Here is a 25164-nt window from a genome sequence, read left to right as displayed (position 1 = left end):
ACATAACTGTGCAAAAAAAGTCATTTTGTATATCACCCTTTGCTTTTCGCATATAGACATTCAAGTCCTCAGCAGATAGAAGGAAATTGAATAGAAGTGGATATACGGTTATTGATTGGCTGATTTCCCATCTACTGGTGACTACAAATGCGATAAGAAGGAAGCAGCAATATTTCCAGGATAGTCCATAAGTAGCTTATGACTAGGAAATATTAAAGGACAAAATTATGGACTTTGTGCATCTCTGTATACTTTGCCCTTGGGAATTTAGGTTCAATCGACTCCGGCATGAACCCGGTCTTCTTTCGGTCTTCTTTTTCCAAAGTTATATTTCCGGATACTAACCGGCCCCTGAAATTTTTGATAGACAAATTCAGGGGCCGGTCAGTAGTAGACTTTGAATTCAACCTTGGAAACCCGACAAATGTGTACCCGACTTCAACCAGGCACATATGCTGCTTTTATATTGAAAATTCCAAATGAGGCTCTTCTGAACATGAAAAGCTTACCACATCCGAAGCCCCCGGGGTTTAACCTCATTCACCTATACTGGAGGGTGGGATGAATTTCCAAGAGCGACTTTAGCCGACCTCCACGAAACGCGAAGTACATAAACACACAGAGACGCAAAGTTAAGCCACAAAATGAGACCAACATAAACCAACGCCCTAGGTGGAACCCAGTTCAGGCTTGTCCGTAGATCCAATCCCGACTTTTCTGTGAATTCTTCGATATTAGCCAGGGCAGTATTGTCCATATCTGATTCGCTTAGATCTAGATCTGGATCATTATAGATAGCAACCGCGATAGCACCTCCAAAAATCGTGGCGAACAGCATGAAAAAGAATTGATATGCCAGTTCATAGAGCCAAGTCCATGAAATCAGAAACATCACGAGGGCCTCTTTACGTGATCGTAGATGGGCGGTTGTAAAGAAGTGAGCAATGGAATCGTTTCGACTAGTTGTTGGCTGGAGGAATAGGATCAGGCGACATGCCAGATATGTGAGAAGACTGACTGATCCGATTGTCTCCATGAGACTTCCTTTGTCGTTGACGACATTGAGAAGAGTGAAGATCAGTGTGGATATTGACCATGAAGCCAAAAGGGCCACGGAAATGGCCTTGTACATCCAGGAGCCGAAAGAAAAGATCCCGAGTGCCATTGCTGAGTCGCCTTGCAGATGGTGAAAAATAAGAATAAGAAAAAAGAAGACAGATTTTTCTTTTAAATTCCGACGTAAGTTAGTTAGCGATCGATAGTTTGCCGCCTAGTTTATTAGTCTGCTCTGCCCCCCCCCCCCCCCCCACCTTGCGGCAAAGGCTAGGCTCAGGGTCCAGGGGCTAACATGCGATGAAAAAAGCAGCTTTTAAATTGCCAATTACGAGATTCGCGAGTCGTTTTGGGTATTTGTTTACATATCTCCCTTCGAGTTTGCGAATCCACATCAAAAGTCGGTTATCATTAGTAGATTTGATTGTCGCGTGTGACCACACTCGCTGCCAAGCAATTTTTTATCTTGTTTGTAATGATTAGACCAGCGTTGGTTAAAAATTAAAAATTAAAAATTAAAAGATCATTGTATGTTGTATGTTGTACCTAGAACAACTTGGTGCTCGGAGAGATCCAACGGCTCAAAATCCACCCGAACTCGGAGAGATCCACAGTTGCGAAGTTCAACTAGTCAGTGACGGACAAAAACGCCGACTTTAGTTCACGCATATTGTTTTCGGCCCCGATAACTGATGTCGCCGTCTTAAAAATCAAAACGGTCTAATTATGAATTAAATTAACTACATAATATCATTTATATTAAGCATTAGACTCCCTATATAAATGGTATAATCGCCTGTTTTATTCATAAACAAAACTACACATTTGAGAACTCAACTCTGAATAGTATCTACTATATTCTTTACAACTTGAACTCAGCTTCCTTAACATTGAAGTGACCCACTTTCAAGCCACGTACACACATATACAAACCTTCCAAGCACAATGGTCTCTTTTCTTCCAAGGCCACCACTCCATCCCGACCTCGCTGAGGTGCACAGCCAACTTCCCCAAAATGATAATATCAGCACGCCAGAGCAAATCGCCACTCGTCGCAAATTCCTGGATTTCTCCTTGGAACAGACTCTACAAGGGAGAGAGCATCTCATCTCCCACGAAGAAAAAGAATTCCAAGGACCAGCAGGGACGCTGAAAGCATCTATTTTCCGCCCGAAACAAGTCAATAAATCCCTCCTCGAAAAGCCAGGATATAAAACTCCAGGAATTCTTCACATGCACGGCGGTGGGCACATGTCCGGAAGCCGCTTCGTGGGAATTGAAGGTGTACTAGACTGGGTGGAAGAGTTCGGTGCTATCATTGTTTCTGCAGAATATCGTCTAGCACCGGAGCATCCCCAACCTGCCCAGCTAGAAGATAGTTATGCGGCCCTGTTGTGGATGAACGACAATGCCCAAGAGCTAGGGTATAGCCGCGACCATCTGATTGTGTGTGGAAGTTCAGCCGGCGGCAATCTTGCCGCGGGTGTCGTATTGCTAGCTCGCGATCGCGCAGGGCCAAAGATTCGGGGTCAATTGTTGATGTATCCGTGGCTTGATGATAGCAATGAGACTCATTCCATGCTGCAATTTGGAGATATTGTACCGTGGACGAGGTCAAATAGTGTCGACGCCTGTAACTATGCCTTAGGGGTGAACCGCGAGCATGTCACTATGTATACTGTTCCTTCTCGTGCTAAGGATCTTGGTGGATTGCCGCCCACGTGGATTGATGTGGGTGACACGGATGTTTTCCGTGATGAGGATGTTAATTATGCATCTGCGCTTTGGAAAGCTGGTGTCTCGACTGAGTTGCATGTATGGCCGGGCTGCTGGCATGGGTTTGATGTTTTTGTACCAAATGCGCCGATCAGTCGTCGGGCGAAACTAGCACGGAGTGATTGGGTGCGAAGTTTGATATTTGCATAATGAGCTCGTTCTAAAGAAGGGATAATGTTCTTGCTATTTCAATTTAGCTGTGATTATACGCCGCAATTTGAGCAGGAAAACTGCAATAATTAGAACAACCCAAAATAATGAAATCGAGGTTTGAAACCAGAACCTGATAAATCTTGTTATCCAATATGAAGTATGCACCTGAGTTGAGACAAAAAAAAAGAAGTAATTTGGTGATCTACTCAGACAATATGTACACACGTCACGTCTCTATCGTTAAGGCAGTCCTATCAACTGCTGCACGAAGGACTAGAACTTTAGGAAACGGGAAAACTGAAGCAGTGGATGGTTACGGGAAACAATATTTTCAATTGCGGCCTTCCAAGAAGCCCGATACAAAGTTGCGGGGTAGTCGGGCACCGGGGTCTTCTTCGGGGCGGAAGTACTTCATGACATGAGACAACTGCTTCCAGTAGTTGAGGGTTTCCTGTATCTAGCCATTAGCTTATATTCAATGAATAGCAGGGAAGAAGCCAAGGATTCGGTGATGTATAGGTAATTGAGCATAATAAAAAAAGCCATCCCACTGGAGACAAGCAATTATGCCCAAATCTCCACCAAATATGAACCCTCAGCTGCATGGTGCCATGACTGACCTGGAACTCAGCGTGGCTCTGGTAAAGCAGCACATCGATGACGCTCATTTGGCTAACATAGCGGTGCTTCTCGAATTCCTGACGGATCTTGGTACGGATGGCGGATACGGGCATGTTCAAGGAGTACATGGTCTGGATCTCAGGGGACTATATTCATCAAATATCGAATGTTAGTTGTGGTTCGGATCAAACATTGTGCTGACCATATATTCGGCAGCGATTGGCTGTTGATGCAAGAACATGGCGGGTCTAGAGATCTGGGGTATACTGACCGCACGCAGCCACTCTCGGTAGGACTTGAGGACTCGGAACTTCGTATCGTTCCAGTTGACGGCTGTCGGCATTTTTGTTAGTTATCTGACATGTTCGTAGGTTTCAATTGTGGTAAATGCGTCGTGGGTGATCGGAACTCCTCGGGGAGATCGACGAAAGGAAAGGTACGTACAGGAACGCGTCCGCTGGGCGAGGTAGGTAGGGTTGATAGTCATGGTGAAGAATTTATCAGCGTCCCACTCAGTCCAGTGAGGGTACAATCTCTAGGGCGGAACAGGAGAGAATTGGACTGTCACTGGTGAGCTCTAGCGGGTTGGATGTTTCGCAGTTGAGGTTGAGTGGTGGTCCGGGTCTTGGCTCACCGCCTTCCCTTCTAAAAAATTTCCCTTCAATTTTTCTGGATTTGCTTGTTGAACTGCATGTTGCCTGCTCCATGGTTTTTGTTTGACTTTTTCATTCGAGAACTCTGTGGTTTATCGCATAAATCTCGACTCGTCTTCAGCAAATACTAGTTCTACGACTCTTGCCTAATTCTTGGCTGTTTCACCCCACGTCAAATTATCTCTTCCGGCGCATTTCGACTTCAAGACAATACACTCTCCAATTCCTCCAGTTCCTCCAAAATGGCGCCGCCAAATAAAGGATCGGCCAAGGGCGCTTCTGCGGGTGGCTCTAAGCCACTGTCTTCTGCTTCGCGCGTGAGCAAGTCCAGCAAGAAGAATGTCAAGCGTCCTCCTCCCAAGGAAGTCAAATCAAAGGCCCGCACCGAGACCGACCTTATGGCCAAGAAGAAGAAGCGCAAGTATACAGAGGCTGAGCTTGACTTGCCCAAGTTAAATACTATTACACCAGTTGGTGTTGTAAAGCCCAAGGGCAAGAAGAAGGGAAAGACCTTTGTGGATGATCAGGTTCGCCACCTCCCCTTCGTCCAACATGGAATTCTTTTTAGCTAACGATGCATTTTCTCTACGGTTTAGGAGGGCATTTTGACGATTCTTGCCATGGTAAACGCCGAGAAGGATGGCCAGATTGAGTCGAAGATGATGAAGGCACGCCAACTGGAAGAGATCCGGGATGCCAGGGCAAAGGAGCTCGAAGCTCGACAGGCACATAAGAAGAACAAATTGGAGGCTGTCAAAGATTCAATCCGCAACAAGAAGGGCAATGGTGGTTCCGGAAAGGCAGGCGATGATTCGGCTTCTACAAAAAATGCCGGCTCAAAGTCGGCAAAGCCGAAGCGGAAAAGTGTTTCTTTTGCTTGAGGGACATAATATACATACCCTTTTTCATGTACCTAGACAGGACTCGGCGTTTTTATGGGGTTATAGTTACATTTGTCACATCCAAAATACTGTGAATAGCGTTGATCATATTGAAGGGGTTACTCCTAAAATTGATGAATTCATGTCAATCATAAATTACTTTGCGGGTAGATATTTTCAACCCCATAAGGAAAGTGTTTCAAAAGTTCTAAATTTAATATACTATGCCCAGCCCGAAATCATTGATACTCGTAAATGTTTCCTTGTATCAATTGGCCTGTTCACCATTGCCATACCCGGTGCGACGAATTAAGAGACTGCCTCGCATGATTGACCCGAAAGTTTACTGCGCTAGTTTCATGTCAAGCTTGCGACGAACAGGACCAAACTCAGGCTTAGGAGCCACGTCTGCATCCTTGTCCATCCCAGGGTGGTATGCGACTTGGCCCGGCAACTTATCGAGGTGCTCAACTACACCTGGGATCTTTGTATCGATTTCCTTCGCCATGGTATTAAGGAAGTTGTTGACCTATTTCAATCAATCAATGATTTCGAAGTTGGCGAGTGAGCTTGAACCGAATTTACTTACTGGTTTCACGAACCACCGAGAACCCCCAGCCTCAAACCAGCCTAGATGTCCACCCCAGGATGTGGTTAACATAACTCCGTATGGTGTTTGAGTCATTTCTTGGTATGGTAGCGCCTCTGGTGAAACAATCTGATTTTCAATAAGCAGGATGGACTGTATATAAAACACGTTTTAGGACTTACTGGATCATCTTCGGCCTGGATACAGAGGAAGGGAATGCGAATTCCAAGCATCGCATCAGTAGAGCTCGCATCACGGTAGTATGCACCTTCAGTAGGATAGCCCCATGTGGCGCATTGTAAATTCCTAGATGATTTGCAATAAGTGTACTGAAAATAATCGAAACAAGGGTGAAGTCAGTGGAAACATTCTTACCGATCGAACTCGTGTAGGTAAGTGCTCTTTCTAACTGCTTCAACATCGACGCGAGGGTTCTTGGAAATTGAGTCCACATGTCTGTTATCATTTATTAATTGGCTGGGTCGCAGATAGCATTTGAGAGATTCACTAACCTCTCGAATAAACCTTTCATGTTATTTCCCATGGTCTTACTATAAATTTCTCGACCTATCCAGGTTTGCTGAAGAGTGGTGGAACTGACATCCAAGTTCCAGGGACTTCCACAGATGACAGCTGCCTTGATTTGACAGTCTTCCCCTTCCTCTCCAAGATACTATCACAAATTAGCCTCCTATGATGAAGACGGCGAGATAGATATCAATACATACATTAGCGAGGATGTTAGCCCCAAGTGAGAAACCGATGGCGAAAAGAGGACGATTAGGATATGTCTTTCGAAGCCATTTCACGGTTTGACGGATATCCCATGTTGCTCGTGCGTTGTAGAGTACACCTGAGGTAATCTTGGTTTGTGCACAGCCCCTTGAGTTCACCACACAGGCTTCCCAGGAGCCATCCTTTAACAGAGGAACCAGGACATGGCGTAAGTATATCTCATGCGAGCCACCACTCAGACCATGCAGAAGCACCAACATTGGTTTCGAATCATCTGATTCAATATTGGAGAATTCTTCGTTTGAAAAGAAAGATGTGCGGGGTGGCAGGCCGTCTGGCAATGTAAACTCCCTTGCCTTGTCCGTTAGCTCTCCCTCTAGGGGCATGTCATATGGCTTAACCGCGAAATCGATGGCATATTGTCCAGTAAACATGGGCATGTCCGAGTCAAAGACTTTTCTCTTGTAGTAGACTGGAACATTATCAGGGTTCATCTGGGTCCAGCCAGTCTGCAGGTGCCCGTTAAAAAGCAAGGGGTTCAGATGACAGGTTTTGGGGGTCGCGGCACGACATATGTCTACTAAAGACGTTTGCTCTTTTACATCTGATTTCTCCGAGGCCTTGGTTAGGAGGAGGTTATTGTCTTTGGCGTGGTAGAAGGCGATCCGACCGCTCGGAAGGACCCATGACAACAAGCCCATTGCCAGCAAATCTGATAAGAGACCAAATCAAGAAAATGGGTTGAAAGGTGCTAGTATCAAAACCTAAAAGTATCGTCACGGAATAAAAGGGCTATGCAAAATATAAAATGCGAGTAGGAAAAAGGGAGATATGTGAAATGAACTAGTTTTTTCCCACTTCCCTCCCACCGTGTTTTCTATGGAACCTGATGGCCTGCAACAGGCTCCCCATAAGGAAAGAACCTCGGCTGATCTGAAGTCTTGGCATACGAGTTTTTATCCATGCAGAAAGTCAGCTGATTTATGCATGATGAGTCAGCTATCCGGGTATATTTCCTAAATTGGTATAGATCATCACTTCAACCCACTTGAACATCTTCAGGCGCATGGAGCCCATGGTGGGTCATGGGGGTAGATAGGGTTTTGTCAGTTGACAAGGTCATAGAATATGACGATGATAAAAACGAGAATTTTCATTTCACCCCGAGCGGATGCGGTCCAAGCATTTTAGTCTGCTTTGAAAATATCGAGTACCCGAAGAACATTCCTACTAAAAATACTAAGTGATGACGGGATGATGCTTAATGCGGCAATCTTCCTTCCGCATGCGGTAACCCTAGATAGCTTGCGGTAGTCAACTCGTGGATTTGAACCCCCTCCTAAATAAGATTGTAGACATTTCTCCGGGTTTGGGTTTAATGAAAGGACAACAAATAGGAGAAAAAAAAACAAAGGACCAAAAGGGTTGGGGCTGTATCGGGAATCGGGATCATCAGACAAAAAACGGTGATCATGCCCGTTCCGAACCCTCAAGCCCTATAGTTGACAGTATGTAATGCTGATAGCATGGTCCGCAACCTTCTGTGACCCAATCCCATGGTCCGTTTTCGTGCAACTTTATCAGTTAAAACCTACTTCAAAGTCAACAGATCCAAGCTTTGATTTTCCTTTCTCTTCTTTTTCTCCTCTTGCTCTTGGTGCCTCCTCCCTGTCACACGATACATGGTGTCTTCACTCCAATATGATATTTCAGCATATACTACCTTCGAATACCCGTTATCCATCATTATAATAACCCACGACCATCATCTTCACCATCAAGTCTCCGATGCCTTTTGCTCAAAACCCCCACGTTAAACCATCTCAGGCTCAACGAAAGATCCTGACCCCCCAACTCTTCATGGCTTTGGCTTTGTCTCCGGTCCACGTACCAGAGCGCTTCTCACGAGCCACAGATAAGGTCAAAATGATCATGAAGATGAGAACCTGGCCTGCGACTCGTTTGCGAAAGCAGCAGAAGGAGGAACCGGGCCGCTCCCACCTGATGGAACTGCCTACTGAGCTACTCCTCGAAATCATCTCACATTTGACAGTAATACCGGAAGCTGCCTTAGCATTGACATGCAAACGCATGTTTTCCATATCTAGAGAAATCTTATCGTCTAAATCATTACGATTTGCCCGTGACTTCGCACCCCTTTTCCATCATTATCGAAATGGACATAACTTTGTCACTCCGCGCTGGCAATTTATCAACTTAATTGAAAATCACCGATGGCGCGTGTGTTCTAAATGCCTGAAACTGCACCCCCGATCTGCATTCTCATCTCGAGAACTGAGGCGCAAGTCAGAAACCCGCACCTGTAATGTGGGTGAGCTAGCCGGAATTGTCGACCTTTGCCCTTGCAAGAAGATAACTTTCCGCGACAAACTGGATCTGATAGACCAGATGCGAGTTAGAAAAATCACTTTGAATGCTCTACAGACCCAATTTGGGAGTATGACGTCGGACAGATACTGCTGGCATACATGTACTGAGACCTATGGTCCCACCGTACTGAAGGTTTCTTTATTTCCCGAACTTGATGACGAGGATCAACTGGTGATACGTTCAGAGTACAATCTCACTACCGAGTCAGGCCAGGTGGGGAAGGAGGAATACATGACTCCTCGATTTGGATGTGCTCATCGATCCGTCGACCTTTGGCTCTCGAGTGTTTACCAATCAACCATCTGCCGCCTCTTCGATTCCTTCTGTACCTCTTGTCGACGAATTTCAGTCTGCGCTGCCTGCAATACCACACTCAAATGCCCCCGAAAACAACCATACACCACGAATGAAAGTGGGAAAGTCACATACTCATTTCATACTGAAAGATGCCTTGGAGGCGGCGGACAAGAGCCCGACGCAACGTGGGCATCGCAAAGGATTCACCCAGCCGAACCATCGATTGGCGTGGAGAATTGTAATGAGCTCTGTCCTTGGACAGTTCGAGAGCATCCACCTCTCACATTTACACCCAGCATAGGCGAGGAAGTCATTTCACCTGTTGTGGAAGACCAACCACTGGATTCGTTATATTCATCGATTCGCAATTTGTAATATAATATATTGTCATCGTGAAGTTGGCTTGAACATTTGAGCAATATCATTGGATTTTTCGAATTTTGGGAGTTAAACAGCTTTTATTCTGTTGTATTCTATTTAATCCACCATATCCTGTAATAAGTGTCCCTATGGCGTTCTTTCTTTCTTCGGAAATACTTTGGCATATCAGGATATAGTTGGGCTGTATCTGATGTACATTACAGTAGTTGGCGGAACAACGAGTAAATGATGTAGATCCACTTTGTTCCGCCTAAATCCTCATATCGTATTGCTTATCAGCTGACTGCCGCGAGTTTCTCCGCCCCGACACGCGGAAAGTATCACCTTCATCCCGCGCATTCTTAGATATCGGACATATCGGGCAGCTTCACTTGGTGAGAGCGCACATCGGGGCGATGAGCTTTCCACCACCCAATTCCGGTCAATATCCTCACTACATTCCACATCCGCAATACCAGCCCGGGCGTGTACCCCAACAGCAGTTGGTTTACAATAATGTCGCGGCCCCTGCGCCGCCGCCGCCGCCGCCGCCATATCATAATGGCTATGGAAAACCACCAGCATATTCGCCAGGGATGATGCCGTATCCTTCGGCATACAACCAGTATCTGCAGCAGCATCAAAATGTCATCCAACAGCCCATGCAGCAGCCGCAGTTACAACAATCCCCTCTCATCCTACCACAACATCAACTGCCGCATCATCCACAGCCACCGATCGGTCAACCTCGCCAACCTCCCCAGCAACAGCAGTCGCCGCGGCCTCAACAACACCGACAATCCCCTTTACTTCCTAGGCCACCGCATCAGTCGCCCATAATTCCTCATGAGCAGCATCAGTCTCCCCGCCCGAGGCCACCGCCACAGCCGCAGCAGCAGCCTCTCATTCAACCGCAACATCAGTCGCCTAGGATTCCACAACCACAGCATCCATCACCTATACTTCCAAAGCCCCAGCCCCAGCAATCTCCTCACCAGAGGCCGTCTCAATCCCCAGTTCAAGTACCACAACCTCAACAGATTCTACCCCACAAGTCACCCATACAACCATCGCCCCCGGTACAACATCCCCCTCTGGCTCCTTTGGCCTCTGCGGCCCCTGTAGCCTCTACGCCGCCAGCGCCGCCGGTGCAGCCGGTAAAGGCTCTGTCGCCCCTGCAGCCGCCCCCACCACAGTCTATGCTATCGGAAGAGCTGCAGCATCAGTTTGTCAATCCCGCCAATTTATTTGTTGAACCACCTCTTCCAACCGCTCCACGATCACGGTACATCCCGCCCCCCGATTATGTTGACCCAAGTGCCCTCTCAACTTCGGTCACGAACGATTTACCCCCGATATCTCTACCCACTACTTCTTTGTCAACTCTTCCTCCAATTGCCCCGGCGCACGTCGCCCCACCAGAAACGTCACAACCGCCTACCGCACCAATTCAAGGCCAATCTAGCTTCCAAATCCAGCAACCTGAGCCTGTTAAAGTTGAGCCACGACCTCCACCGCAGCCTTCACCCAAAGCCAAAGTAGAGAAGCGCCCATCGGTTGCTCCAAACCCTGTATCAACACCAAAGAAACCCGCTTCACCTAAACCCGCTCCTCTTGAAACTACACCGCAGCCCGTGAAGGTTATTCCACAAGTGATGGTCCCGGCACCTTCTCCAGATTTTCAAGGAAAAGTTCAAAAACAACAGAACCCAAAGAAGCCACAGCAGAAAAAGCAAAGCCTTCCGCAAACCCCTGACAAGATAGCGAAGTCTAATAAGCCACCCGTCGACTATCAGGTCTTGCTTCTATCGCTGGCCGATGAGTATCTTAATGCTGCGCATATGCATGGCACGCGTACTGCGCTGTTGTCTAATCAATCAGATGTCGAAGACTACTATAAACTCGTTGCCACGGGACTCGGGTGCCTGGAGGCTGTATTAAAGGTTGGTATCCCTTACTAACCGATACTTGTATCCCCTGCTTGGATCAGCTAACCCGTTGAATAGAACTGGCGGCTACAACCTCGTAAAGAAGCTCTTGTCAGACTGCGATATGCACGAACTCTGTTTGAAGAAACGGATAATGATATCGAGGCAGAGACGGCTCTGAGCAAAGGGATTGACCTTTGTGAGAGAGTAAGTGTCATCCCCTCTTTCCATCAGAGACTGTGATTTACAGCCATTTCCGTGCCATACTGACCCTTGCAGAATCGCATGCTGGACTTGAAATATAGTATGCAGCATCTTTTAGCTCGCATGCTCCATAAAAACAACCCTAAAGCTTCTCTTAAGGCTGTGGATGGCATGATTCAAGATGTGGAAGCGTAAGTACATCTGTTCTTTGCCCTGGAATCTGTGCCAATCGAGTGAAATAGGTACCGTCACGCAGCTTGGGAATATGCGTTTCGATTCCTTCGGGTCTCGTTATCGATGTCCTCTTCATCACATCAAGACTCTGTCCAGGCTCTTCAACATCTTAATAAGATTTCAACTATGGCTAGTCGCAATGGCGACAAGGCTGTCTCTGCGATGGCAGCTGTCATAGAAGCATTGGCACATTTGCAACACGGGGCAAGCTCCGAATCTATTGAGCAGGCGCAGCGTGCGGTAGCTGTGGCACGTAGCCATCAATTGAGTGACGAGCTTCGTCACATCCCTCAGCTTGTGACACTCGTCCAAATGGCAGATATCTGCTGTAGCCTTCTTGAGTATGATATCAATCAGTCTTCTCAGAAGTTGAAGGTCATGCAGGCTTTGGTAGATGAAACACTCAATGATACAAACTGGCGCTCCGATGGATCTTTCTCTATCCCACTTAACGGCAAGTCCGCCGGACCATCATCCATCGACACAGGCGATATTCTTCAGGTTCACAATGGAACCCTGCTCTTAAGCTTCAATTGGCTGCCTCAGCATGATCTTTACGCGTTGTCATATTTCCTGAGCTCAATCACCTTGAGCGCCAAGAACTCTTTTGATGGTCGGAAAGCAGAGAAGTATCTCGATGAGGGACTTAGAATGATTCAAGGTATGGACAATTTCACTATTCTTGCCGAGTACTACAGTCTAACATTGCTTACAGGATCATTCACGGCCCCGCAAGAGATACCCGAGTGCATGGTAAGTGCAACTCGACGGGTTGAATGGCGTCGTTCATTGTACTGCAACTTTTTGTTACAGCGTGTTTTCTTGGCATGTTCTCGAACCGATTGGGAGATGGCCACTCAATCTCTCAAAGATTTGCGACAAGTCGTTCAGGAAATTGGGCCGGATGTCCCCAGCTCTATAGAGTGTCTGATGGAATATGCCGCTGGCACCATTGCGCAGGCCACTGGAGATCTCAACGCTGCTCTCTCAATATTCCAGTCACCACTGCTATCCCTATCGCCTTCGGATAGCAAGACCACTCGCAATGATCCGTGCCGCGATACATGTATCCTTGCCCTCCTCAATACTGTTCTGATCATCCGCGACTCAGCCCACCCATCCCATTCTCACCTTTCTAATGCAATGGCCACACTGTATTCTTTTTGTTCACATAGTCAGAACAAGTACATTCAAGCAGCATACCATCTTGTCTGCGCCACTGTACACACCGATTCGACTATTCAGACCAAGCAGTACCTTCAGCAGGCACTGCAGTCCGCAACTGCTATCAGCAATAGCCAGATCACCTGCATGACACTCACCTTCATGAGCTGGAGATACTTCCGCGGAGTGGTCGGCGAGCAAGCTGAGAAGAGTGCGCGGGCCGGTCGTGCCATGGCTAAGAGAGCCAACGACCGCTTGTGGGCTAGTGTCACTGATGAGATGCTAGCGGATACTCTTGAACGCCAGGGCAAAGCTGATGAAGCCCGCGGCGTGCGTGAAGAAGGCCAGCGACTTATTATGAGTCTGCCGCCAGGCCTGAAGCGGTCAATTTGAATTTATGAATGCCTTGGCATTTTTCTTGGTGCCAAGCTAGCCATCCATGATGGAATTTCCCTTCTTGTTCATTCTTACTCTTATAATTCCTTGGATAGGCGCTTCCGTTTTATGATACCAATCCATAAGCGCTTGAGGACATGGAGAAGGCGTTTGTTGTTTGGATTATTTTATTGAAAAAGCGTGATTAATGCAAGGTGTATGAGATATTCTGTCCTGCATCCATATCCAACCATTAGGGTTTTCTGGGAAATATTTCACTCTATCATGAGAATCGTTCGAGTTGTAATAAACAAGTCAAGATAAAAGGGTGATGTTCGCTAGTCAAAGCGAGCGAACACCCTTTCGACTTCCATTCCACGGCATCACACTACCTATAAGACGATAAAAGAAACGGCAGACAAAACAACACCCAGCATCCATGCTAATGTACAAACTCCTTGGTATAATCGATCGACTTTGAACAAGATCACGCACACGCCAAATAACAGCATAAAGCTGAGTATAGCCTCGCGTGCATCTGGATAAAAGAACAGATAGCACAAAAAGAGAAGAAAAGGGATAAAAAACATAACACCATCCATGTCGACTCCGTGCCCACAATGCGCCGGCAGATTTTGCTGGACGATCCTAGCCCCGGGGATTCTAGTGATGTCCAACAATTGCAAAATTCGCTATTAAAGATAAGATCAAAGGATCACGCATATCCCATGAGGAAAGAAAAATAGAGTCCCATAGGACCAGTAATCGGAAAGTAAGGAAATATCCGCGAATGGGGAGAAGAAAAGGGCTCTGGCTCAGCCTAGACCACCCCAAGCTCCTCGAATGCGACGCGCAAGTTGAATATCCTTCTGCATAATCGTGACACGCTTCGCATGTATCGCGCAGAGATTTGTATCTTCGAATAAATGAACCATGAACGCTTCCGCAGCTTCTTGCAGTGCTTGTATAGCTTGTGATTGCCATCGTAGCTCGGCGCCAGTTTCTGCGGGGAGGAGATCCAAAGCAACTTCGCGGACTAAGCGCGCAAAAGGAAGCTTGGCGATAAGGAGGTCGTAGGAGCGTTGGTAGCGACGAATTTCTTTCAAGGCGACGGTGCCTGGCTTGTAGCGGCGGCGACGGCCTTGGGGTGTGGGATCACCGGCTGTTTTCAAGGGAGGCAGAGTCAGTTCAATGCTGAGATTTCGGAAGATGGGATTGAATGCGATTGAGCTCGTGCTCGTGTGTTTGGTTTGCTGAGTGGGCACCTACGTTGGACATTGGACATGCGCTTTGCGGCGGCCTTCTTCGGGGACTTGCCAGCTCCTTTCGCGGCGGCTTTGCGCGCTTGAGCTGGGCTTGCTGGGCCTCCTGTTTTGCGGGCCTTAGGGGGCATTGTGGAAGGTTGTGCGATTGTATGCGCAAATGATTTTGCTGTGGTTTGATCGCGGGGTAGTGTTGCGATTGTGCAATTGATCTCTTCTTTTTCGCGGATGTGCACGCGTCGAGGAAAAGCTTATCCCTTGCAGTGTTGATGAAAGGTTGAAGCGGGGAGAAACGATGGAATTAAAATGATCGGTGATCAATAAGATCGATAGAGGGGGTAAGTAGATACTAAGAGTACAAGGAATCCCAGGACGATTAAAAAAAAAGAAAAAAGAGACACAATTGAAGGAGGCTGGGAAAAGCCAATATGAACCAATTCGTCTTAGCCTTGAGATTGTGTTCCCGCCTCCCTATTTTTGCCAAATTGGGGTTTCTACGCGCGCGCGTCAGTCACGTGACTATGTTGCTGATAAGCCCCGATAGAGTTCCCTAATCACTTTATCAGCAAGGACATCACTGTTCCCATATACACTTCCCCCACGTCTCCATTGCTTTCTTTCCCCCCTCCACAGTCAAGTGTCTTGACTTTCGACAAGATGGCAGCACTGTGGGAAAACAATGCGCAAATGGCCCAGTTCCCACTGGAGCAGTGGTTCTATGAGATGCCACCAGTGACCCGTTGGTGGACAGTGGCCACCGTGGCGACCTCGGTATTGGTGCAGTGTCATATAGTCACCCTATTCCAACTATTTTACAGCTTTCGTGCGGTCTATGTCAAATCACAATACTGGCGTCTTTTAACAACATTTCTTTATTTCGGTCCACTCAATCTCGACCTTATATTCCATGTCTTCTTTCTTCAGCGATACTCCCGCCTGTTGGAGGAATCCTCCGGCCGCTCACCAGCATACTTTGCTTGGTTGATGTTCTACGCCATGTCCTCGCTTTTGATCATCTCACCTTTCCTATCGATGCCATTCCTTGGATCTGCCCTCTCCTCTAGCCTGGTCTATATCTGGGCCCGTCGGAATCCCGAAACTCGCCTCAGCTTCTTGGGTCTACTAGTATTCACGGCTCCTTACCTTCCATGGGTGCTTATGGCTTTCAGTGTGATCGTCCACCGTATCGTACCCAAGGATGAAATTTGTGGTATCGTGGTTGGCCATGTGTGGTATTTCTTCAATGATGTATACCCACCGTTGCATGGTGGCCACCGGCCTCTTGATCCGCCCATGTGGTGGCGTCGACTCTTTGAGCAGCCTGCGGACCGCCCAACCGATGCCACTAATGTCAACCCTGAATTTGCAGCGGCGGCTGCACCGGAGGTTCGCTGAGAGCTTCACCGAATGCTTATTGGAACTTTATGCTGTGAGATCTTGAAGCGACTATATGTGCACAGGGCAAGAACCCAATTGATCAGTTAGTATACTTCAAACAATGTGGTGAGTGGCATTACGCTGCTAGTTGTTCAGGACATCCGACACGAAACGGTGAACACTTTATGGATTGAGTAAGGGCCAAGGCCAAACCTCGCATTTTCGCCATTTTCTTTGTCTCGTCTTTTCCCCTCCTTTCTCTGCACGATTTAGCTCATGGGGATCTGACGAGCTTATTCACATTCCCATTATGGGGCTCATGGTCCGGTCCATTATTGTCGCTGTGCGTCGTATCGCGGAATCAGGAACACTATCAGCAAGTGGGTTTGCGAGAAAGGTGTGTGTCGTGCCATGCAGTTGTATACAAATATCGAGAAACGACCAATCTTGATCGTTTTAAGGTGGAAAGAGGCTTGCATTATTTCTCAGCGTTACATAGCGATAGATACCCGATCTGTATAATTCAATATTGAAATGATTTGAAATTCCGCAGCAAAGGCGCAGATTTGCGCGCTGCACGACAATACATACATACCTCGAATAATAAATTTAGATAGTGGAGCCATCCCCTTGCTCCCCACGACAATGAAGACTTGCTACATTGGAGGCATGATCGCGGCTGTTTCCTTTCTGGGATGTAGATACGTTGCAAGTGCAATGCGAGCCACCTCACAGCCCCCATTCTTGGCCCCAACTTGATACTGTACCGCACCCCCCCCCCCCCCCCTGATCGCCTCCTTGCCCCGCCTACGCGGGCGAGGTCTGGGAAACTATGTCATCCGACATGTGTGACTTGGAGAAAAAAGATCAGGAGCTGAGCTGAAACGAAACGAGGTGACAGAGTGGAAGATGCTTGGGTTTTACATTTACTTTACATACTGTAGATCTTGAAAGAAGCGGCGAGGTGGAGGTAATCATTCTATTCTAATGCATATACAGATATCCACTCCCAGAACTGTATATCGCGTGGTACTCGTGTCTCGTCACAAAACTACTGATCCTAAGTGCCGCCACGGCACCAAAGGAGAAAAATGAGCCGCTGATCGATGATCAGCCTACGGAAAAGGTAGCCAGCAATAGAACAGGGCGCAAATAAAGTGTTGAGACCACTCACGTCATCCTTCTATTTCAAATGCTGATCTGTACCTTTTTCCTACGTGTGAAAGGCTCCGGCCGCGGCTGGTGCACAGTTCAAACTATGCTTTTACCAACCCTCACACCCTGGACGGGATGGTTCGTATGTCCTCTGTGCCAGTGTCAGCCAGTGCGACACACAAGCCTTTTGGAGATTCAATTGCCCGAAACCGAGGTTTAGTGGGGACAAAGAGCCCAACATAGACGAACCGTGGGCTAGCAATTTTTGCCCATTTGTTCTGACGCAACAGGTGGGTGGGTTGTTGCCCGGGGTATGGATTTGGTGGACGTACCAGCGCTTTGCTGTTCAGGCTTATGTATTTTGGGGCCTTGACGCCTTGGGGGGGGGCCTGTGGAGGACTCCATGCCGATTTCCTATCCTCGGTGGGTTTAGTGTGGTCTGGTGGGGCCGGGTCGGTGATAGTTTTGGGCCAGTTAAGAAGCAGCTTGGTGGGAGAATTTGGACCAATTCATGCTCACACCCCCAGACTAGAGTGGGCAGTGATACGAGTACGGTTTTTGCCCTTTTTCTCCTGAGCTCCTTGCTCCGTGCACTAGTGAAATGGCTCCCCCCGCAACGATAGTCAGGATGGTAATTTCAGACGAAAAACAGTCATTCTAAGGTTTCAATACACATAATTCAAACCATAAAGAAAAGAAAAGAAAAGAATCTCCATGGTTATTTCCAGGTTTTCAATGCTGAGAAGAGTGTGGGACTTGGCGAGCCTCGGCAGAAAATTTATACGAGCACTTGAGGGCTCTATGTTCCGACGGTGAAATAATCATATACGGAGTAGGAGTTGGACGGGAGTTGTCCGTAGTCCGATACATGTAGATGTTTAAATTATTATGGAGTTGCCAGTCAGCCTCAGCGATATTTTTGGCAATAGTTTAGTTCGTACATACATATACAACGCATATGGCGCATACGGGTGCATCAAGTTCTGATACAACATGGGAGATATCGATGATGCAGTCTATCCTTTCTACCCTTTCTACCCCATTAATTTTTTTTTACTTGGCATAGAATGGGGCCCCAGGTGATCCTGCCCTCTTCAAATCCACGCAGGCAACCATCAAACCAGACAAAATCATATTCGTAGAAGAAACAAGAAAAAGAAGTTAAAAAACGGCCCCAGCCACGGTGTGGCCCCAGCAACTGCGTAATCCGCCTAAAATAATGGAGCGAGTGAGGAACGGGGATGGCGCAGTCTCTCTTCGCCCCCACCGGCAGACTCACTCCAACCAATCCAGGGGCTGCAAAGCTTAACGCGTGGCGCTAGATTGGGAATATTGAGTGGTAAATTACCGTATTCGAGGGTTTAATTTGGTTTTCAAAATGTTGTAACACGGTTCTTTCCCCTTTTTCCTTACCTTTTGGTGGTAGCGGCTCGCAATTTTCATACTCGATTTGGCTTCGCCCCGTAATATTCGTACTAGTATGTAATGTATGTAATAGACAGCGTTCCCCTGGTACAAACGGCGATGTGCTTCCTTTTCACCCTCAGCATTTCCCTTTTCAACATTTCGCTCCTTTCTGCTTTGGCCTTAGTCTTTCCCCACTCGTCACTCCTTATTATCGTCTGGGAATCCCTGTCCTCGTGTTAATTCTCTTTTTTTTTTCTTAATTCCTCCAATTTTCCAATCTCGTCTTACAGTCTCCTTTAATCTCAACCCCCTTATCCTCGACTGTTGGACTACCGAAGATCAAGAACAAAAAAGACCACTTTCATGACCTACCAGTACTAATACTTTGCGCCTTCTTTCCCTCCCGTGCATTAGCGCGCTTTGCGATTCTCTCCGCCGATTTTACCCACCTTTGGAGCTCCTGAATACACCTCGATCTCGCCACGACTTTTCTTCTTCTCTCTTAACGACCCCTCGGATTTTCCTACGCAACTAATACTGGAATCGCCTACATACCTCGTTCTCACACAAGAATTGATCGCGTTGGACAGAAAGGGAAAACGACCACCCCCCTCCTCTTCACCATGCGGCGCGGTCTCCTACTCTTCGTTCTCGTCAACCTTCTCATTCTCTCACTCCTGATCCGCAGTGTCTCGACTCTCCTGTCACTACTAGTCGAAGACGCCGCTGCCGACGCCATTCACCATGCAGAGCTGCCATCACCTAATTCCAGTCTGATTGAAACGCGCCCTCAGATCATTCCTAAGATCATCCACCAGACCTATAAGAACGAGACCATCCCCGAGGTCTGGCAGGAGGCTCAGCAGAGTTGCATTGATCTGCACCCGGACTATGAGTACATTGTATGTGCTTTGTTTGTGAATCAAATTTGTGGGGTAGAATTGAGTGTGCTAACATATGCTTTAGCTATGGACAAATGAAAAATCCCGCGACTTCATCGCCGCCGAATATCCCTGGTTCTTAGACACCTTTGACGGCTACAAGTACCCCATCCAGCGGGCTGATTCCATTCGATACTTCGTTCTGGCGCACTATGGTGGCACATACATTGATTTGGATGACGTGCGTATCCCTCTACAATTGAGATCTCTTTTTTCGACATGTTCAATCCATGCTAACTGCTATTTTAGGGTTGCAATCGCCGTCTTGATCCCCTGCTTGCTTATCCAGCTTGGGTGCGCCGTACTGTACCAACAGGTATCTCGAACGACGCGATGGGATCTGTTCCTCAACATCCTTTCTTCCTGCGCGCCATCGAAATGTTGCAGAAGTATGACCGCAGCTGGCTGCTTCCCTACATCACGGTCATGTATTCGACTGGTCCTCTATTCCTCTCCGTTATCTGGAAGGAGTACATGCAGGATAAGCCCAGCGAGATGAACCGGGTACGCATTCTGATGCAAGATGAATATAACAAATATTCCTGGAGCTTCTTCACCCACCACACTGGAAACAGCTGGCATGGCAAGGACGCGCGCTTGATCTTCTGGGTAAGTAACACATTTATATGCTCTTTTTTGCCTATTCTCTCTGCATTAAATCAGGCGACTCAACTGCTAACTCTAAATTAGATGGGTCAACACTGGGTGTTCCTCACCTTCCTTGGATTCGTCATCGCCGGTACTGTGGGTATCTGCCTCTGGTGGACTTACGGCCGCGTTATGCTCCTGGGAGCTCAATACCGTTATCGCTACACCAAGGTGCCTTCCTTCATCAGCCCATCCCGTCTTTCTTCATCGCCCACCCGGCGTGCGCGAAACATGATGCCTTCCCTGCTTCGACGGGTTAGCTTTAAGGAAGACGAAGAATTAGGCGGGGCTACTGAAACCTCGTATGAGCTCGGTCGTCGCGACGACTAGAGATTTGAGTCGATATTTTATGTATTTGTTGTGTATCGATACGGCCTTGGACACGATCTCTGCATCAGCATCTATTGTACAACTTTTTCTTTTTCTTGATTCGTTTTGAGAGCGCATGCATGGTGTCTCAATTCCCGTGACGGGATCCGGGATTGTTGCTGTTCACCTGGAGCACATTTGGGTTCTTCTGTCTTTTACGTTGCTTTTGGCGATGGGCGCTTGAAATGTGTCTATCCTGGCCGCTTCGGACTTCTTTGTCCCACATTTATTTAACCATTATCAATTTGTAAACAAGCTAGACTTCGATTCTTGGGATCAGAGGTAACATGGATATTTTTGCCTGCAGAATTTGGCATGTCAAAGGAGGAGATAATGAACATGAATATGCCTTCTGCAGTGCCTATTTCGGCTTGAATAAGTTTCCAGGAGTGCTTCTATTGTTATTTCTTTTTTTAAAAAACTCTCGGCTATCACTTCTTTGTATGCATCCATTCATTGTCAAAGCCACCTGATCCAAGGAACAAAGTCAAATCCCGATTGTAAATACGTTAGCTATGAAACATACTCTGCCTCACATTCCTCGCCATGGGACCCCTTCTTCGGCCACAATTTCCAAGTTTCACCCCAGTTTCATTATGATCATAGCATACTATGTAATTGAGTATGTCCCTAAGGAATTTAAACGCTTGCCTCCCCCCTCTCCAGCCTTCCTACGGCCTTCCTACCATCCTCCTTCAGAAATGCCTGCTAGACAGGTGCCTATGTATAAAGTAGCCTAGCGTCCACTCCTTTGATTCTATACCACCTTCTCTCATATCATACGACATTCAGTCTCATAGTTGCTGACTATCTATCTCGCCATCGATTTCCCATTTCTCTTCAAGTTTTGGAAACATTTCTGCTCTCAGCACCTACTCATTCTATCTCTACATACCGATTTTCTTCAAGACTACATACGATAAATTAACCATCATGTTCCACAGTATCTTTATCGCAGTCTTCTTGGCTTTTGCCCTTCTTTCAACTGCATCTCCAATCCACTTCTCACTTCTTATGCGCGATGATACCATCACCGAAGCCCAAATGGTCCAAATCGCTCCTACTGCCAAGTCGTGCGACAACCCCCCAGCCAAAGGAGAGTGCGCCACTGCTTCGCAAGCTGCAAAGTCCACATCCAAGTCCTTCGATAACTACAAAGTAACTTCTAAGGCTGAGCAAGCTGCTATTATCAGTCTGATGGCATTTGAGAGTGATGATTTCAAGTATAACAAGAATCATTTCCCCGGAACTCCTGGCCAGGGCAGTAAGTAACTCTATACTCACCTCAATATAGATGGTATACTTGCACTTGACGGTAGAAATCAAGTTTGTAAATACCGCACACTCTAAGAATGATCGTTAACATTTTATTTCTTTCCCTAGCTCGCAACATGCAGTCTCCTGCTTTTAACAAGAAATACGCCGCGTCTATCCCAGCTCTAAAGGATAAGATCGCATCGGTCTCGAATAGCCCTGCTGATCTTCTGGATCTTCTGCGCAATGACGAAACATACGATTTTGGCTCTGGTGCATGGTTCTTGACTACACAATGCTCGGAGGATGTTCGTTCTGCGTTGCAGACTGGTTCCGAGACTGGATGGCAGCGCTATATCAGTGATTGTGTTGGGACTTCGGTTACTGATGACCGAAAGGAGTACTGGGAGCGGGCTATCAAGGCTCTTGGTGTTGCGAGCCAGTAGTCTATCCGTCTTTCAGTGGATTCACGAGGCTTTCTTTTGTTGATTCTGATGATTGATGACTTTTTCTGCGGCTGGTGTGGAGCTTTTGTTTGCTGTTTTATCGGAGCTGGACTCTGATATTGTGTTTTCGGATTGTTTGTGTTCTTGATAGACTTTATGATTATGGCTTACGGGATCAATTTAAATGTGATGCGTTTTGCACTGTCTCGTTGCATTTCTTTTTGTAGGTCCATATAGGCCATATACCCAGAGGCAGACATTATCACTATACTTGTAGATCGGTATACACATTCACCCGAGGTTAAATCAATCCAGCCGGAATAGAAATCAGTCATAAATCAAATATATTCATCGAACCATAACCATAACCTCATCTTCTGTGCGGAAAATTTAACTTTCCGACATATAACTATTTACATTGTCTTTTATTCTATTTTTCTTCTTTCCGTCCCAATGTCAATATCTATAGCACACCCTTGGTGCTAACAACATCTCCAGCTCCAACTTCACCCGCAAGTCTCCGCGAGCAAGCAGTTCGAACAGCAACCGCCAAGGCCTTAAAGGCAGCCTCCGCACGGTGGTGATCATTATCGCCGTAGGTACAACCAATGTGCAGCGTCACACCGGCGGCCTGCGCAAAACTCTCAAGACCATGAGTGATCATTTCTGTGCTCAGGTCGCCGATCTTCTCGCGCTTGAAGCCGAGGTTGATCACGGCGTATGGTCGGCTGGAGAGATCGATGACTGCCCAGGAGAGGGCCTCGTCGAGAGGCGCATCACCGCGACCGAAGCGGGTGAGGGATTGGCGGGCGCCGAGGGCTTGAGTGAATGCTGTGCCGAGAGCGAGGAAGGTATCTTCTGTGGTGTGGTGGTCGTCAACTGCGGTGAAAAGGTTAGTTATGGGCACTTGTTTCTTCTTCTTCTTTGTTTTCGCGATATAATACGTACTGAAGAGATCACCCTTGGCCCGCACTGCTAAACTCCATCCTGAGTGCTTGGCCAGCGCATGGAGCATGTGGTCCAAGAAGCCAATACCGGTGGTGATGGTAACTTGCTGAGTCGGTGTGAACTGTGTGGCATGGCCGGATCCTTTCTCGGGGACAATGCCTTTCTTTGCGGCCTCGGCTTCTTGGGGGTCTGTCGGGGCTTCCCAGTGGGTAGTGGGTTCGTAAGGTGGGAGAACGCCTCCGTCAAGGGAAAGGGAGACTTGGATCTTAGTCTCGTTTGTGACCCTTGACACGACAGCAGTGCGAGCGGCGAGACCCATTGTGAAGGATAATAGAGATTAGAGGGGTTGAGAGGGGTAGGCGTGGTTTTTAATTGATTTTTTTTCTTATGGGCGTTTTAACGTTGATCATAATCCGCTTTCCTTTCCATCTGAGTCGCTATCGGGAGAATCGTTGATCCACCCGTTTCGCCGACAGACGCCGCATGGATTTGGATTCGGGATTTGTTATTCTGCTTAATTTCTCTTTTCAATATTGCTCTTATTTAAGCTGGCTGGTCCGGATTTTATGCTCACTACCTAGTTGACATTTTCTTTCAAATTAATTCTCTTCTTTTCATATTTCCCTCTGGGTTACTATCTTTCTTGGGTGTACATACTTCCCTCTACATCCCTTCCCCTCTAGTTCCCCCCCCACGTCTGGGATCAATTGAGCATCGATAAGTTCACTGCTTTGTCAATTGGTCGGAAATTGCGCCTTACAGATAATCCGATTGGCATAAACTCAATTGCCGCCATTATGCCTCCTCCATCAAACCAGAGGGCTGATATCGAGCCACCGGAGGAAATTACGTCAATAGCTGCCCAAGGCTTCATGACGGGCGTTTTTCGCGTATGTGCCCTGATGGATCATGATCATATAGCATATCCCCTATACTCTATACCCTACAACCTATATAATTCTTCTCATCTGAACGAATGACTGAATTCTTATTCTTTTACGCTCCGTGTTACAGTTCGGCTCCGTCTCCATCCTCGCGCATATGATTCTCATCCTCCCTCACCCATTCATCTTCTCCGCTCCCACTCCGCCAGCTACACAAGAATCCCAACCTCAACCACGGCGATCTCCGTTCTCACGCGAGTATCTGCGGTCGCGACTGTTTCACCGACCGCTAGAGGGCTTCTCGGAATGGATCTCACCGACTGCGCGGGTTTACCGCGGCCTCACACCGCAATTCAAGGTTTTCTTGCAGATTGCAGCTATGACCCTTGGCGGATGTATCTGGGCTGAGCGACGAGTCACTGAGTATATTGATGTGGTACGGCGGATCAAACGCGCGGAGAGAATAGAGGCCGAGCGGGCTTCAGGTTCGCGGCGGTTCTAGGAGACTGTACCTATAATTTAGAGAGTGAATAATAAGAATCAGAATAATAAGAAGAATAATAGAAAATAAAAGGAATCGAAGAGACGGTCAAGAGTGCATCGCAATTGACGATTTTCCAAGGTTTAGACTGATCGTCCACTGCGCTCTCGTATGCACTCTGCAGAGAGGTTGGTAAGCCACAGTCTGAAGATTTCTATCACGGCCGAACTTTCTTTTTCGCTCTCTATTTTCTTTTGTTTTAACGGTGTACTCCGCTTACTACGTACTAGACCACCTATGACGCACCACTACGGAGTATAAGAAATGAGGAGGCGAACTATTGTAGACAGGAAGTGGGTTACACTCCATCTTCCGGTCCCCGCTTCTTTATGTTCCTGGGGCAAGCTTCTTTTGTGGCGTTGTCGATCATATTAGGATCTCCGTACTATTACACATTCATGGGATCCTCGATATGCAATTTACCCCTGGACTCTCAGGCTGGAGCATCATGGCGTGGAGCGCGGTATCGATTGCGGAGAGGAAGTGGAGCCTGAGGATCCGTCGATTTCCGTTGCATC

At 47.3% G+C, this 25164-nt stretch overlaps 13 protein-coding genes across 13 annotated transcripts; 8 read left to right on the top strand and 5 right to left on the bottom strand.

Moving 5' to 3' along the window:
• Window positions 1-544: 544 nt before the first annotated feature.
• Window positions 545-1165, bottom strand: N7478_005344 (uncharacterized protein; the record flags this gene model as incomplete). The annotated part of the gene is made up of 1 exon (XM_056921558.1): window positions 545-1165. The coding sequence occupies one exon, from the start codon at window positions 1163-1165 to the stop codon at window positions 545-547; it is 621 nt and encodes a 206-aa protein (XP_056779595.1).
• An 833-nt stretch (window positions 1166-1998) lies between these two features.
• Window positions 1999-2979, top strand: N7478_005343 (alpha/beta hydrolase; the record flags this gene model as incomplete). The annotated part of the gene is made up of 1 exon (XM_056921557.1): window positions 1999-2979. The coding sequence occupies one exon, from the start codon at window positions 1999-2001 to the stop codon at window positions 2977-2979; it is 981 nt and encodes a 326-aa protein (XP_056779594.1).
• A 334-nt stretch (window positions 2980-3313) lies between these two features.
• Window positions 3314-4090, bottom strand: N7478_005342 (NADH dehydrogenase [ubiquinone] 1 alpha subcomplex subunit 6; the record flags this gene model as incomplete). Its single annotated transcript, XM_056921556.1, has 4 exons — window positions 3314-3409; window positions 3603-3749; window positions 3875-3936; window positions 4048-4090. 4 exons carry the CDS (start codon window positions 4088-4090, stop codon window positions 3314-3316), a joined length of 348 nt encoding a protein of 115 aa, XP_056779593.1.
• A 408-nt stretch (window positions 4091-4498) lies between these two features.
• Window positions 4499-5137, top strand: loc1 (the record flags this gene model as incomplete). The annotated part of the gene is made up of 2 exons (XM_056921555.1): window positions 4499-4783; window positions 4853-5137. The coding sequence occupies 2 exons, from the start codon at window positions 4499-4501 to the stop codon at window positions 5135-5137; spliced, it is 570 nt and encodes a 189-aa protein (XP_056779592.1).
• Window positions 5138-5480: 343 nt separating this feature from the next.
• N7478_005340 (putative hydrolase, alpha/beta fold family) lies at window positions 5481-7162 on the bottom strand (the record flags this gene model as incomplete). Its single annotated transcript, XM_056921554.1, has 6 exons — window positions 5481-5666; window positions 5727-5879; window positions 5909-6032; window positions 6102-6182; window positions 6239-6399; window positions 6455-7162. The coding sequence occupies 6 exons, from the start codon at window positions 7160-7162 to the stop codon at window positions 5481-5483; spliced, it is 1413 nt and encodes a 470-aa protein (XP_056779591.1).
• A 1159-nt stretch (window positions 7163-8321) lies between these two features.
• N7478_005339 (uncharacterized protein) lies at window positions 8322-9524 on the top strand (the record flags this gene model as incomplete). The annotated part of the gene is made up of 1 exon (XM_056921553.1): window positions 8322-9524. The coding sequence occupies one exon, from the start codon at window positions 8322-8324 to the stop codon at window positions 9522-9524; it is 1203 nt and encodes a 400-aa protein (XP_056779590.1).
• A 401-nt stretch (window positions 9525-9925) lies between these two features.
• Window positions 9926-13432, top strand: N7478_005338 (uncharacterized protein; the record flags this gene model as incomplete). Its single annotated transcript, XM_056921552.1, has 4 exons — window positions 9926-11452; window positions 11516-11644; window positions 11750-11832; window positions 11884-13432. 4 exons carry the CDS (start codon window positions 9926-9928, stop codon window positions 13430-13432), a joined length of 3288 nt encoding a protein of 1095 aa, XP_056779589.1.
• Window positions 13433-14229: 797 nt separating this feature from the next.
• On the bottom strand, window positions 14230-14807 carry N7478_005337 (histone H3 family protein; the record flags this gene model as incomplete). Its single annotated transcript, XM_056921551.1, has 2 exons — window positions 14230-14576; window positions 14684-14807. The coding sequence occupies 2 exons, from the start codon at window positions 14805-14807 to the stop codon at window positions 14230-14232; spliced, it is 471 nt and encodes a 156-aa protein (XP_056779588.1).
• A 526-nt stretch (window positions 14808-15333) lies between these two features.
• On the top strand, window positions 15334-16071 carry derA (putative ER-associated proteolytic system protein Der1; the record flags this gene model as incomplete). The annotated part of the gene is made up of 1 exon (XM_056921550.1): window positions 15334-16071. One exon carries the CDS (start codon window positions 15334-15336, stop codon window positions 16069-16071), a length of 738 nt encoding a protein of 245 aa, XP_056779587.1.
• Window positions 16072-19238: 3167 nt separating this feature from the next.
• N7478_005335 (glycosyltransferase family 32 protein) lies at window positions 19239-20534 on the top strand (the record flags this gene model as incomplete). Its single annotated transcript, XM_056921549.1, has 4 exons — window positions 19239-19517; window positions 19582-19737; window positions 19806-20165; window positions 20247-20534. 4 exons carry the CDS (start codon window positions 19239-19241, stop codon window positions 20532-20534), a joined length of 1083 nt encoding a protein of 360 aa, XP_056779586.1.
• Window positions 20535-21506: 972 nt separating this feature from the next.
• N7478_005334 (uncharacterized protein) lies at window positions 21507-22273 on the top strand (the record flags this gene model as incomplete). The annotated part of the gene is made up of 2 exons (XM_056921548.1): window positions 21507-21837; window positions 21957-22273. The coding sequence occupies 2 exons, from the start codon at window positions 21507-21509 to the stop codon at window positions 22271-22273; spliced, it is 648 nt and encodes a 215-aa protein (XP_056779585.1).
• A 463-nt stretch (window positions 22274-22736) lies between these two features.
• Window positions 22737-23540, bottom strand: his3 (imidazoleglycerol-phosphate dehydratase HIS3; the record flags this gene model as incomplete). The annotated part of the gene is made up of 1 exon (XM_056921547.1): window positions 22737-23540. One exon carries the CDS (start codon window positions 23538-23540, stop codon window positions 22737-22739), a length of 804 nt encoding a protein of 267 aa, XP_056779584.1.
• A 478-nt stretch (window positions 23541-24018) lies between these two features.
• On the top strand, window positions 24019-24607 carry N7478_005332 (uncharacterized protein; the record flags this gene model as incomplete). Its single annotated transcript, XM_056921546.1, has 2 exons — window positions 24019-24111; window positions 24236-24607. The coding sequence occupies 2 exons, from the start codon at window positions 24019-24021 to the stop codon at window positions 24605-24607; spliced, it is 465 nt and encodes a 154-aa protein (XP_056779583.1).
• Window positions 24608-25164: the final 557 nt, after the last annotated feature.

The sequence above is a fragment of the Penicillium angulare genome (genome assembly GCF_028827245.1).
Source record: "Penicillium angulare strain IBT 27051 chromosome Unknown utg000004l_segment0_segment0, whole genome shotgun sequence".
NCBI lineage: Eukaryota > Fungi > Ascomycota > Eurotiomycetes > Eurotiales > Aspergillaceae > Penicillium > Penicillium angulare.
Note: the sequence above shows the minus strand (reverse complement) of the source record. Positions and strands in the feature narration are given on the sequence as shown.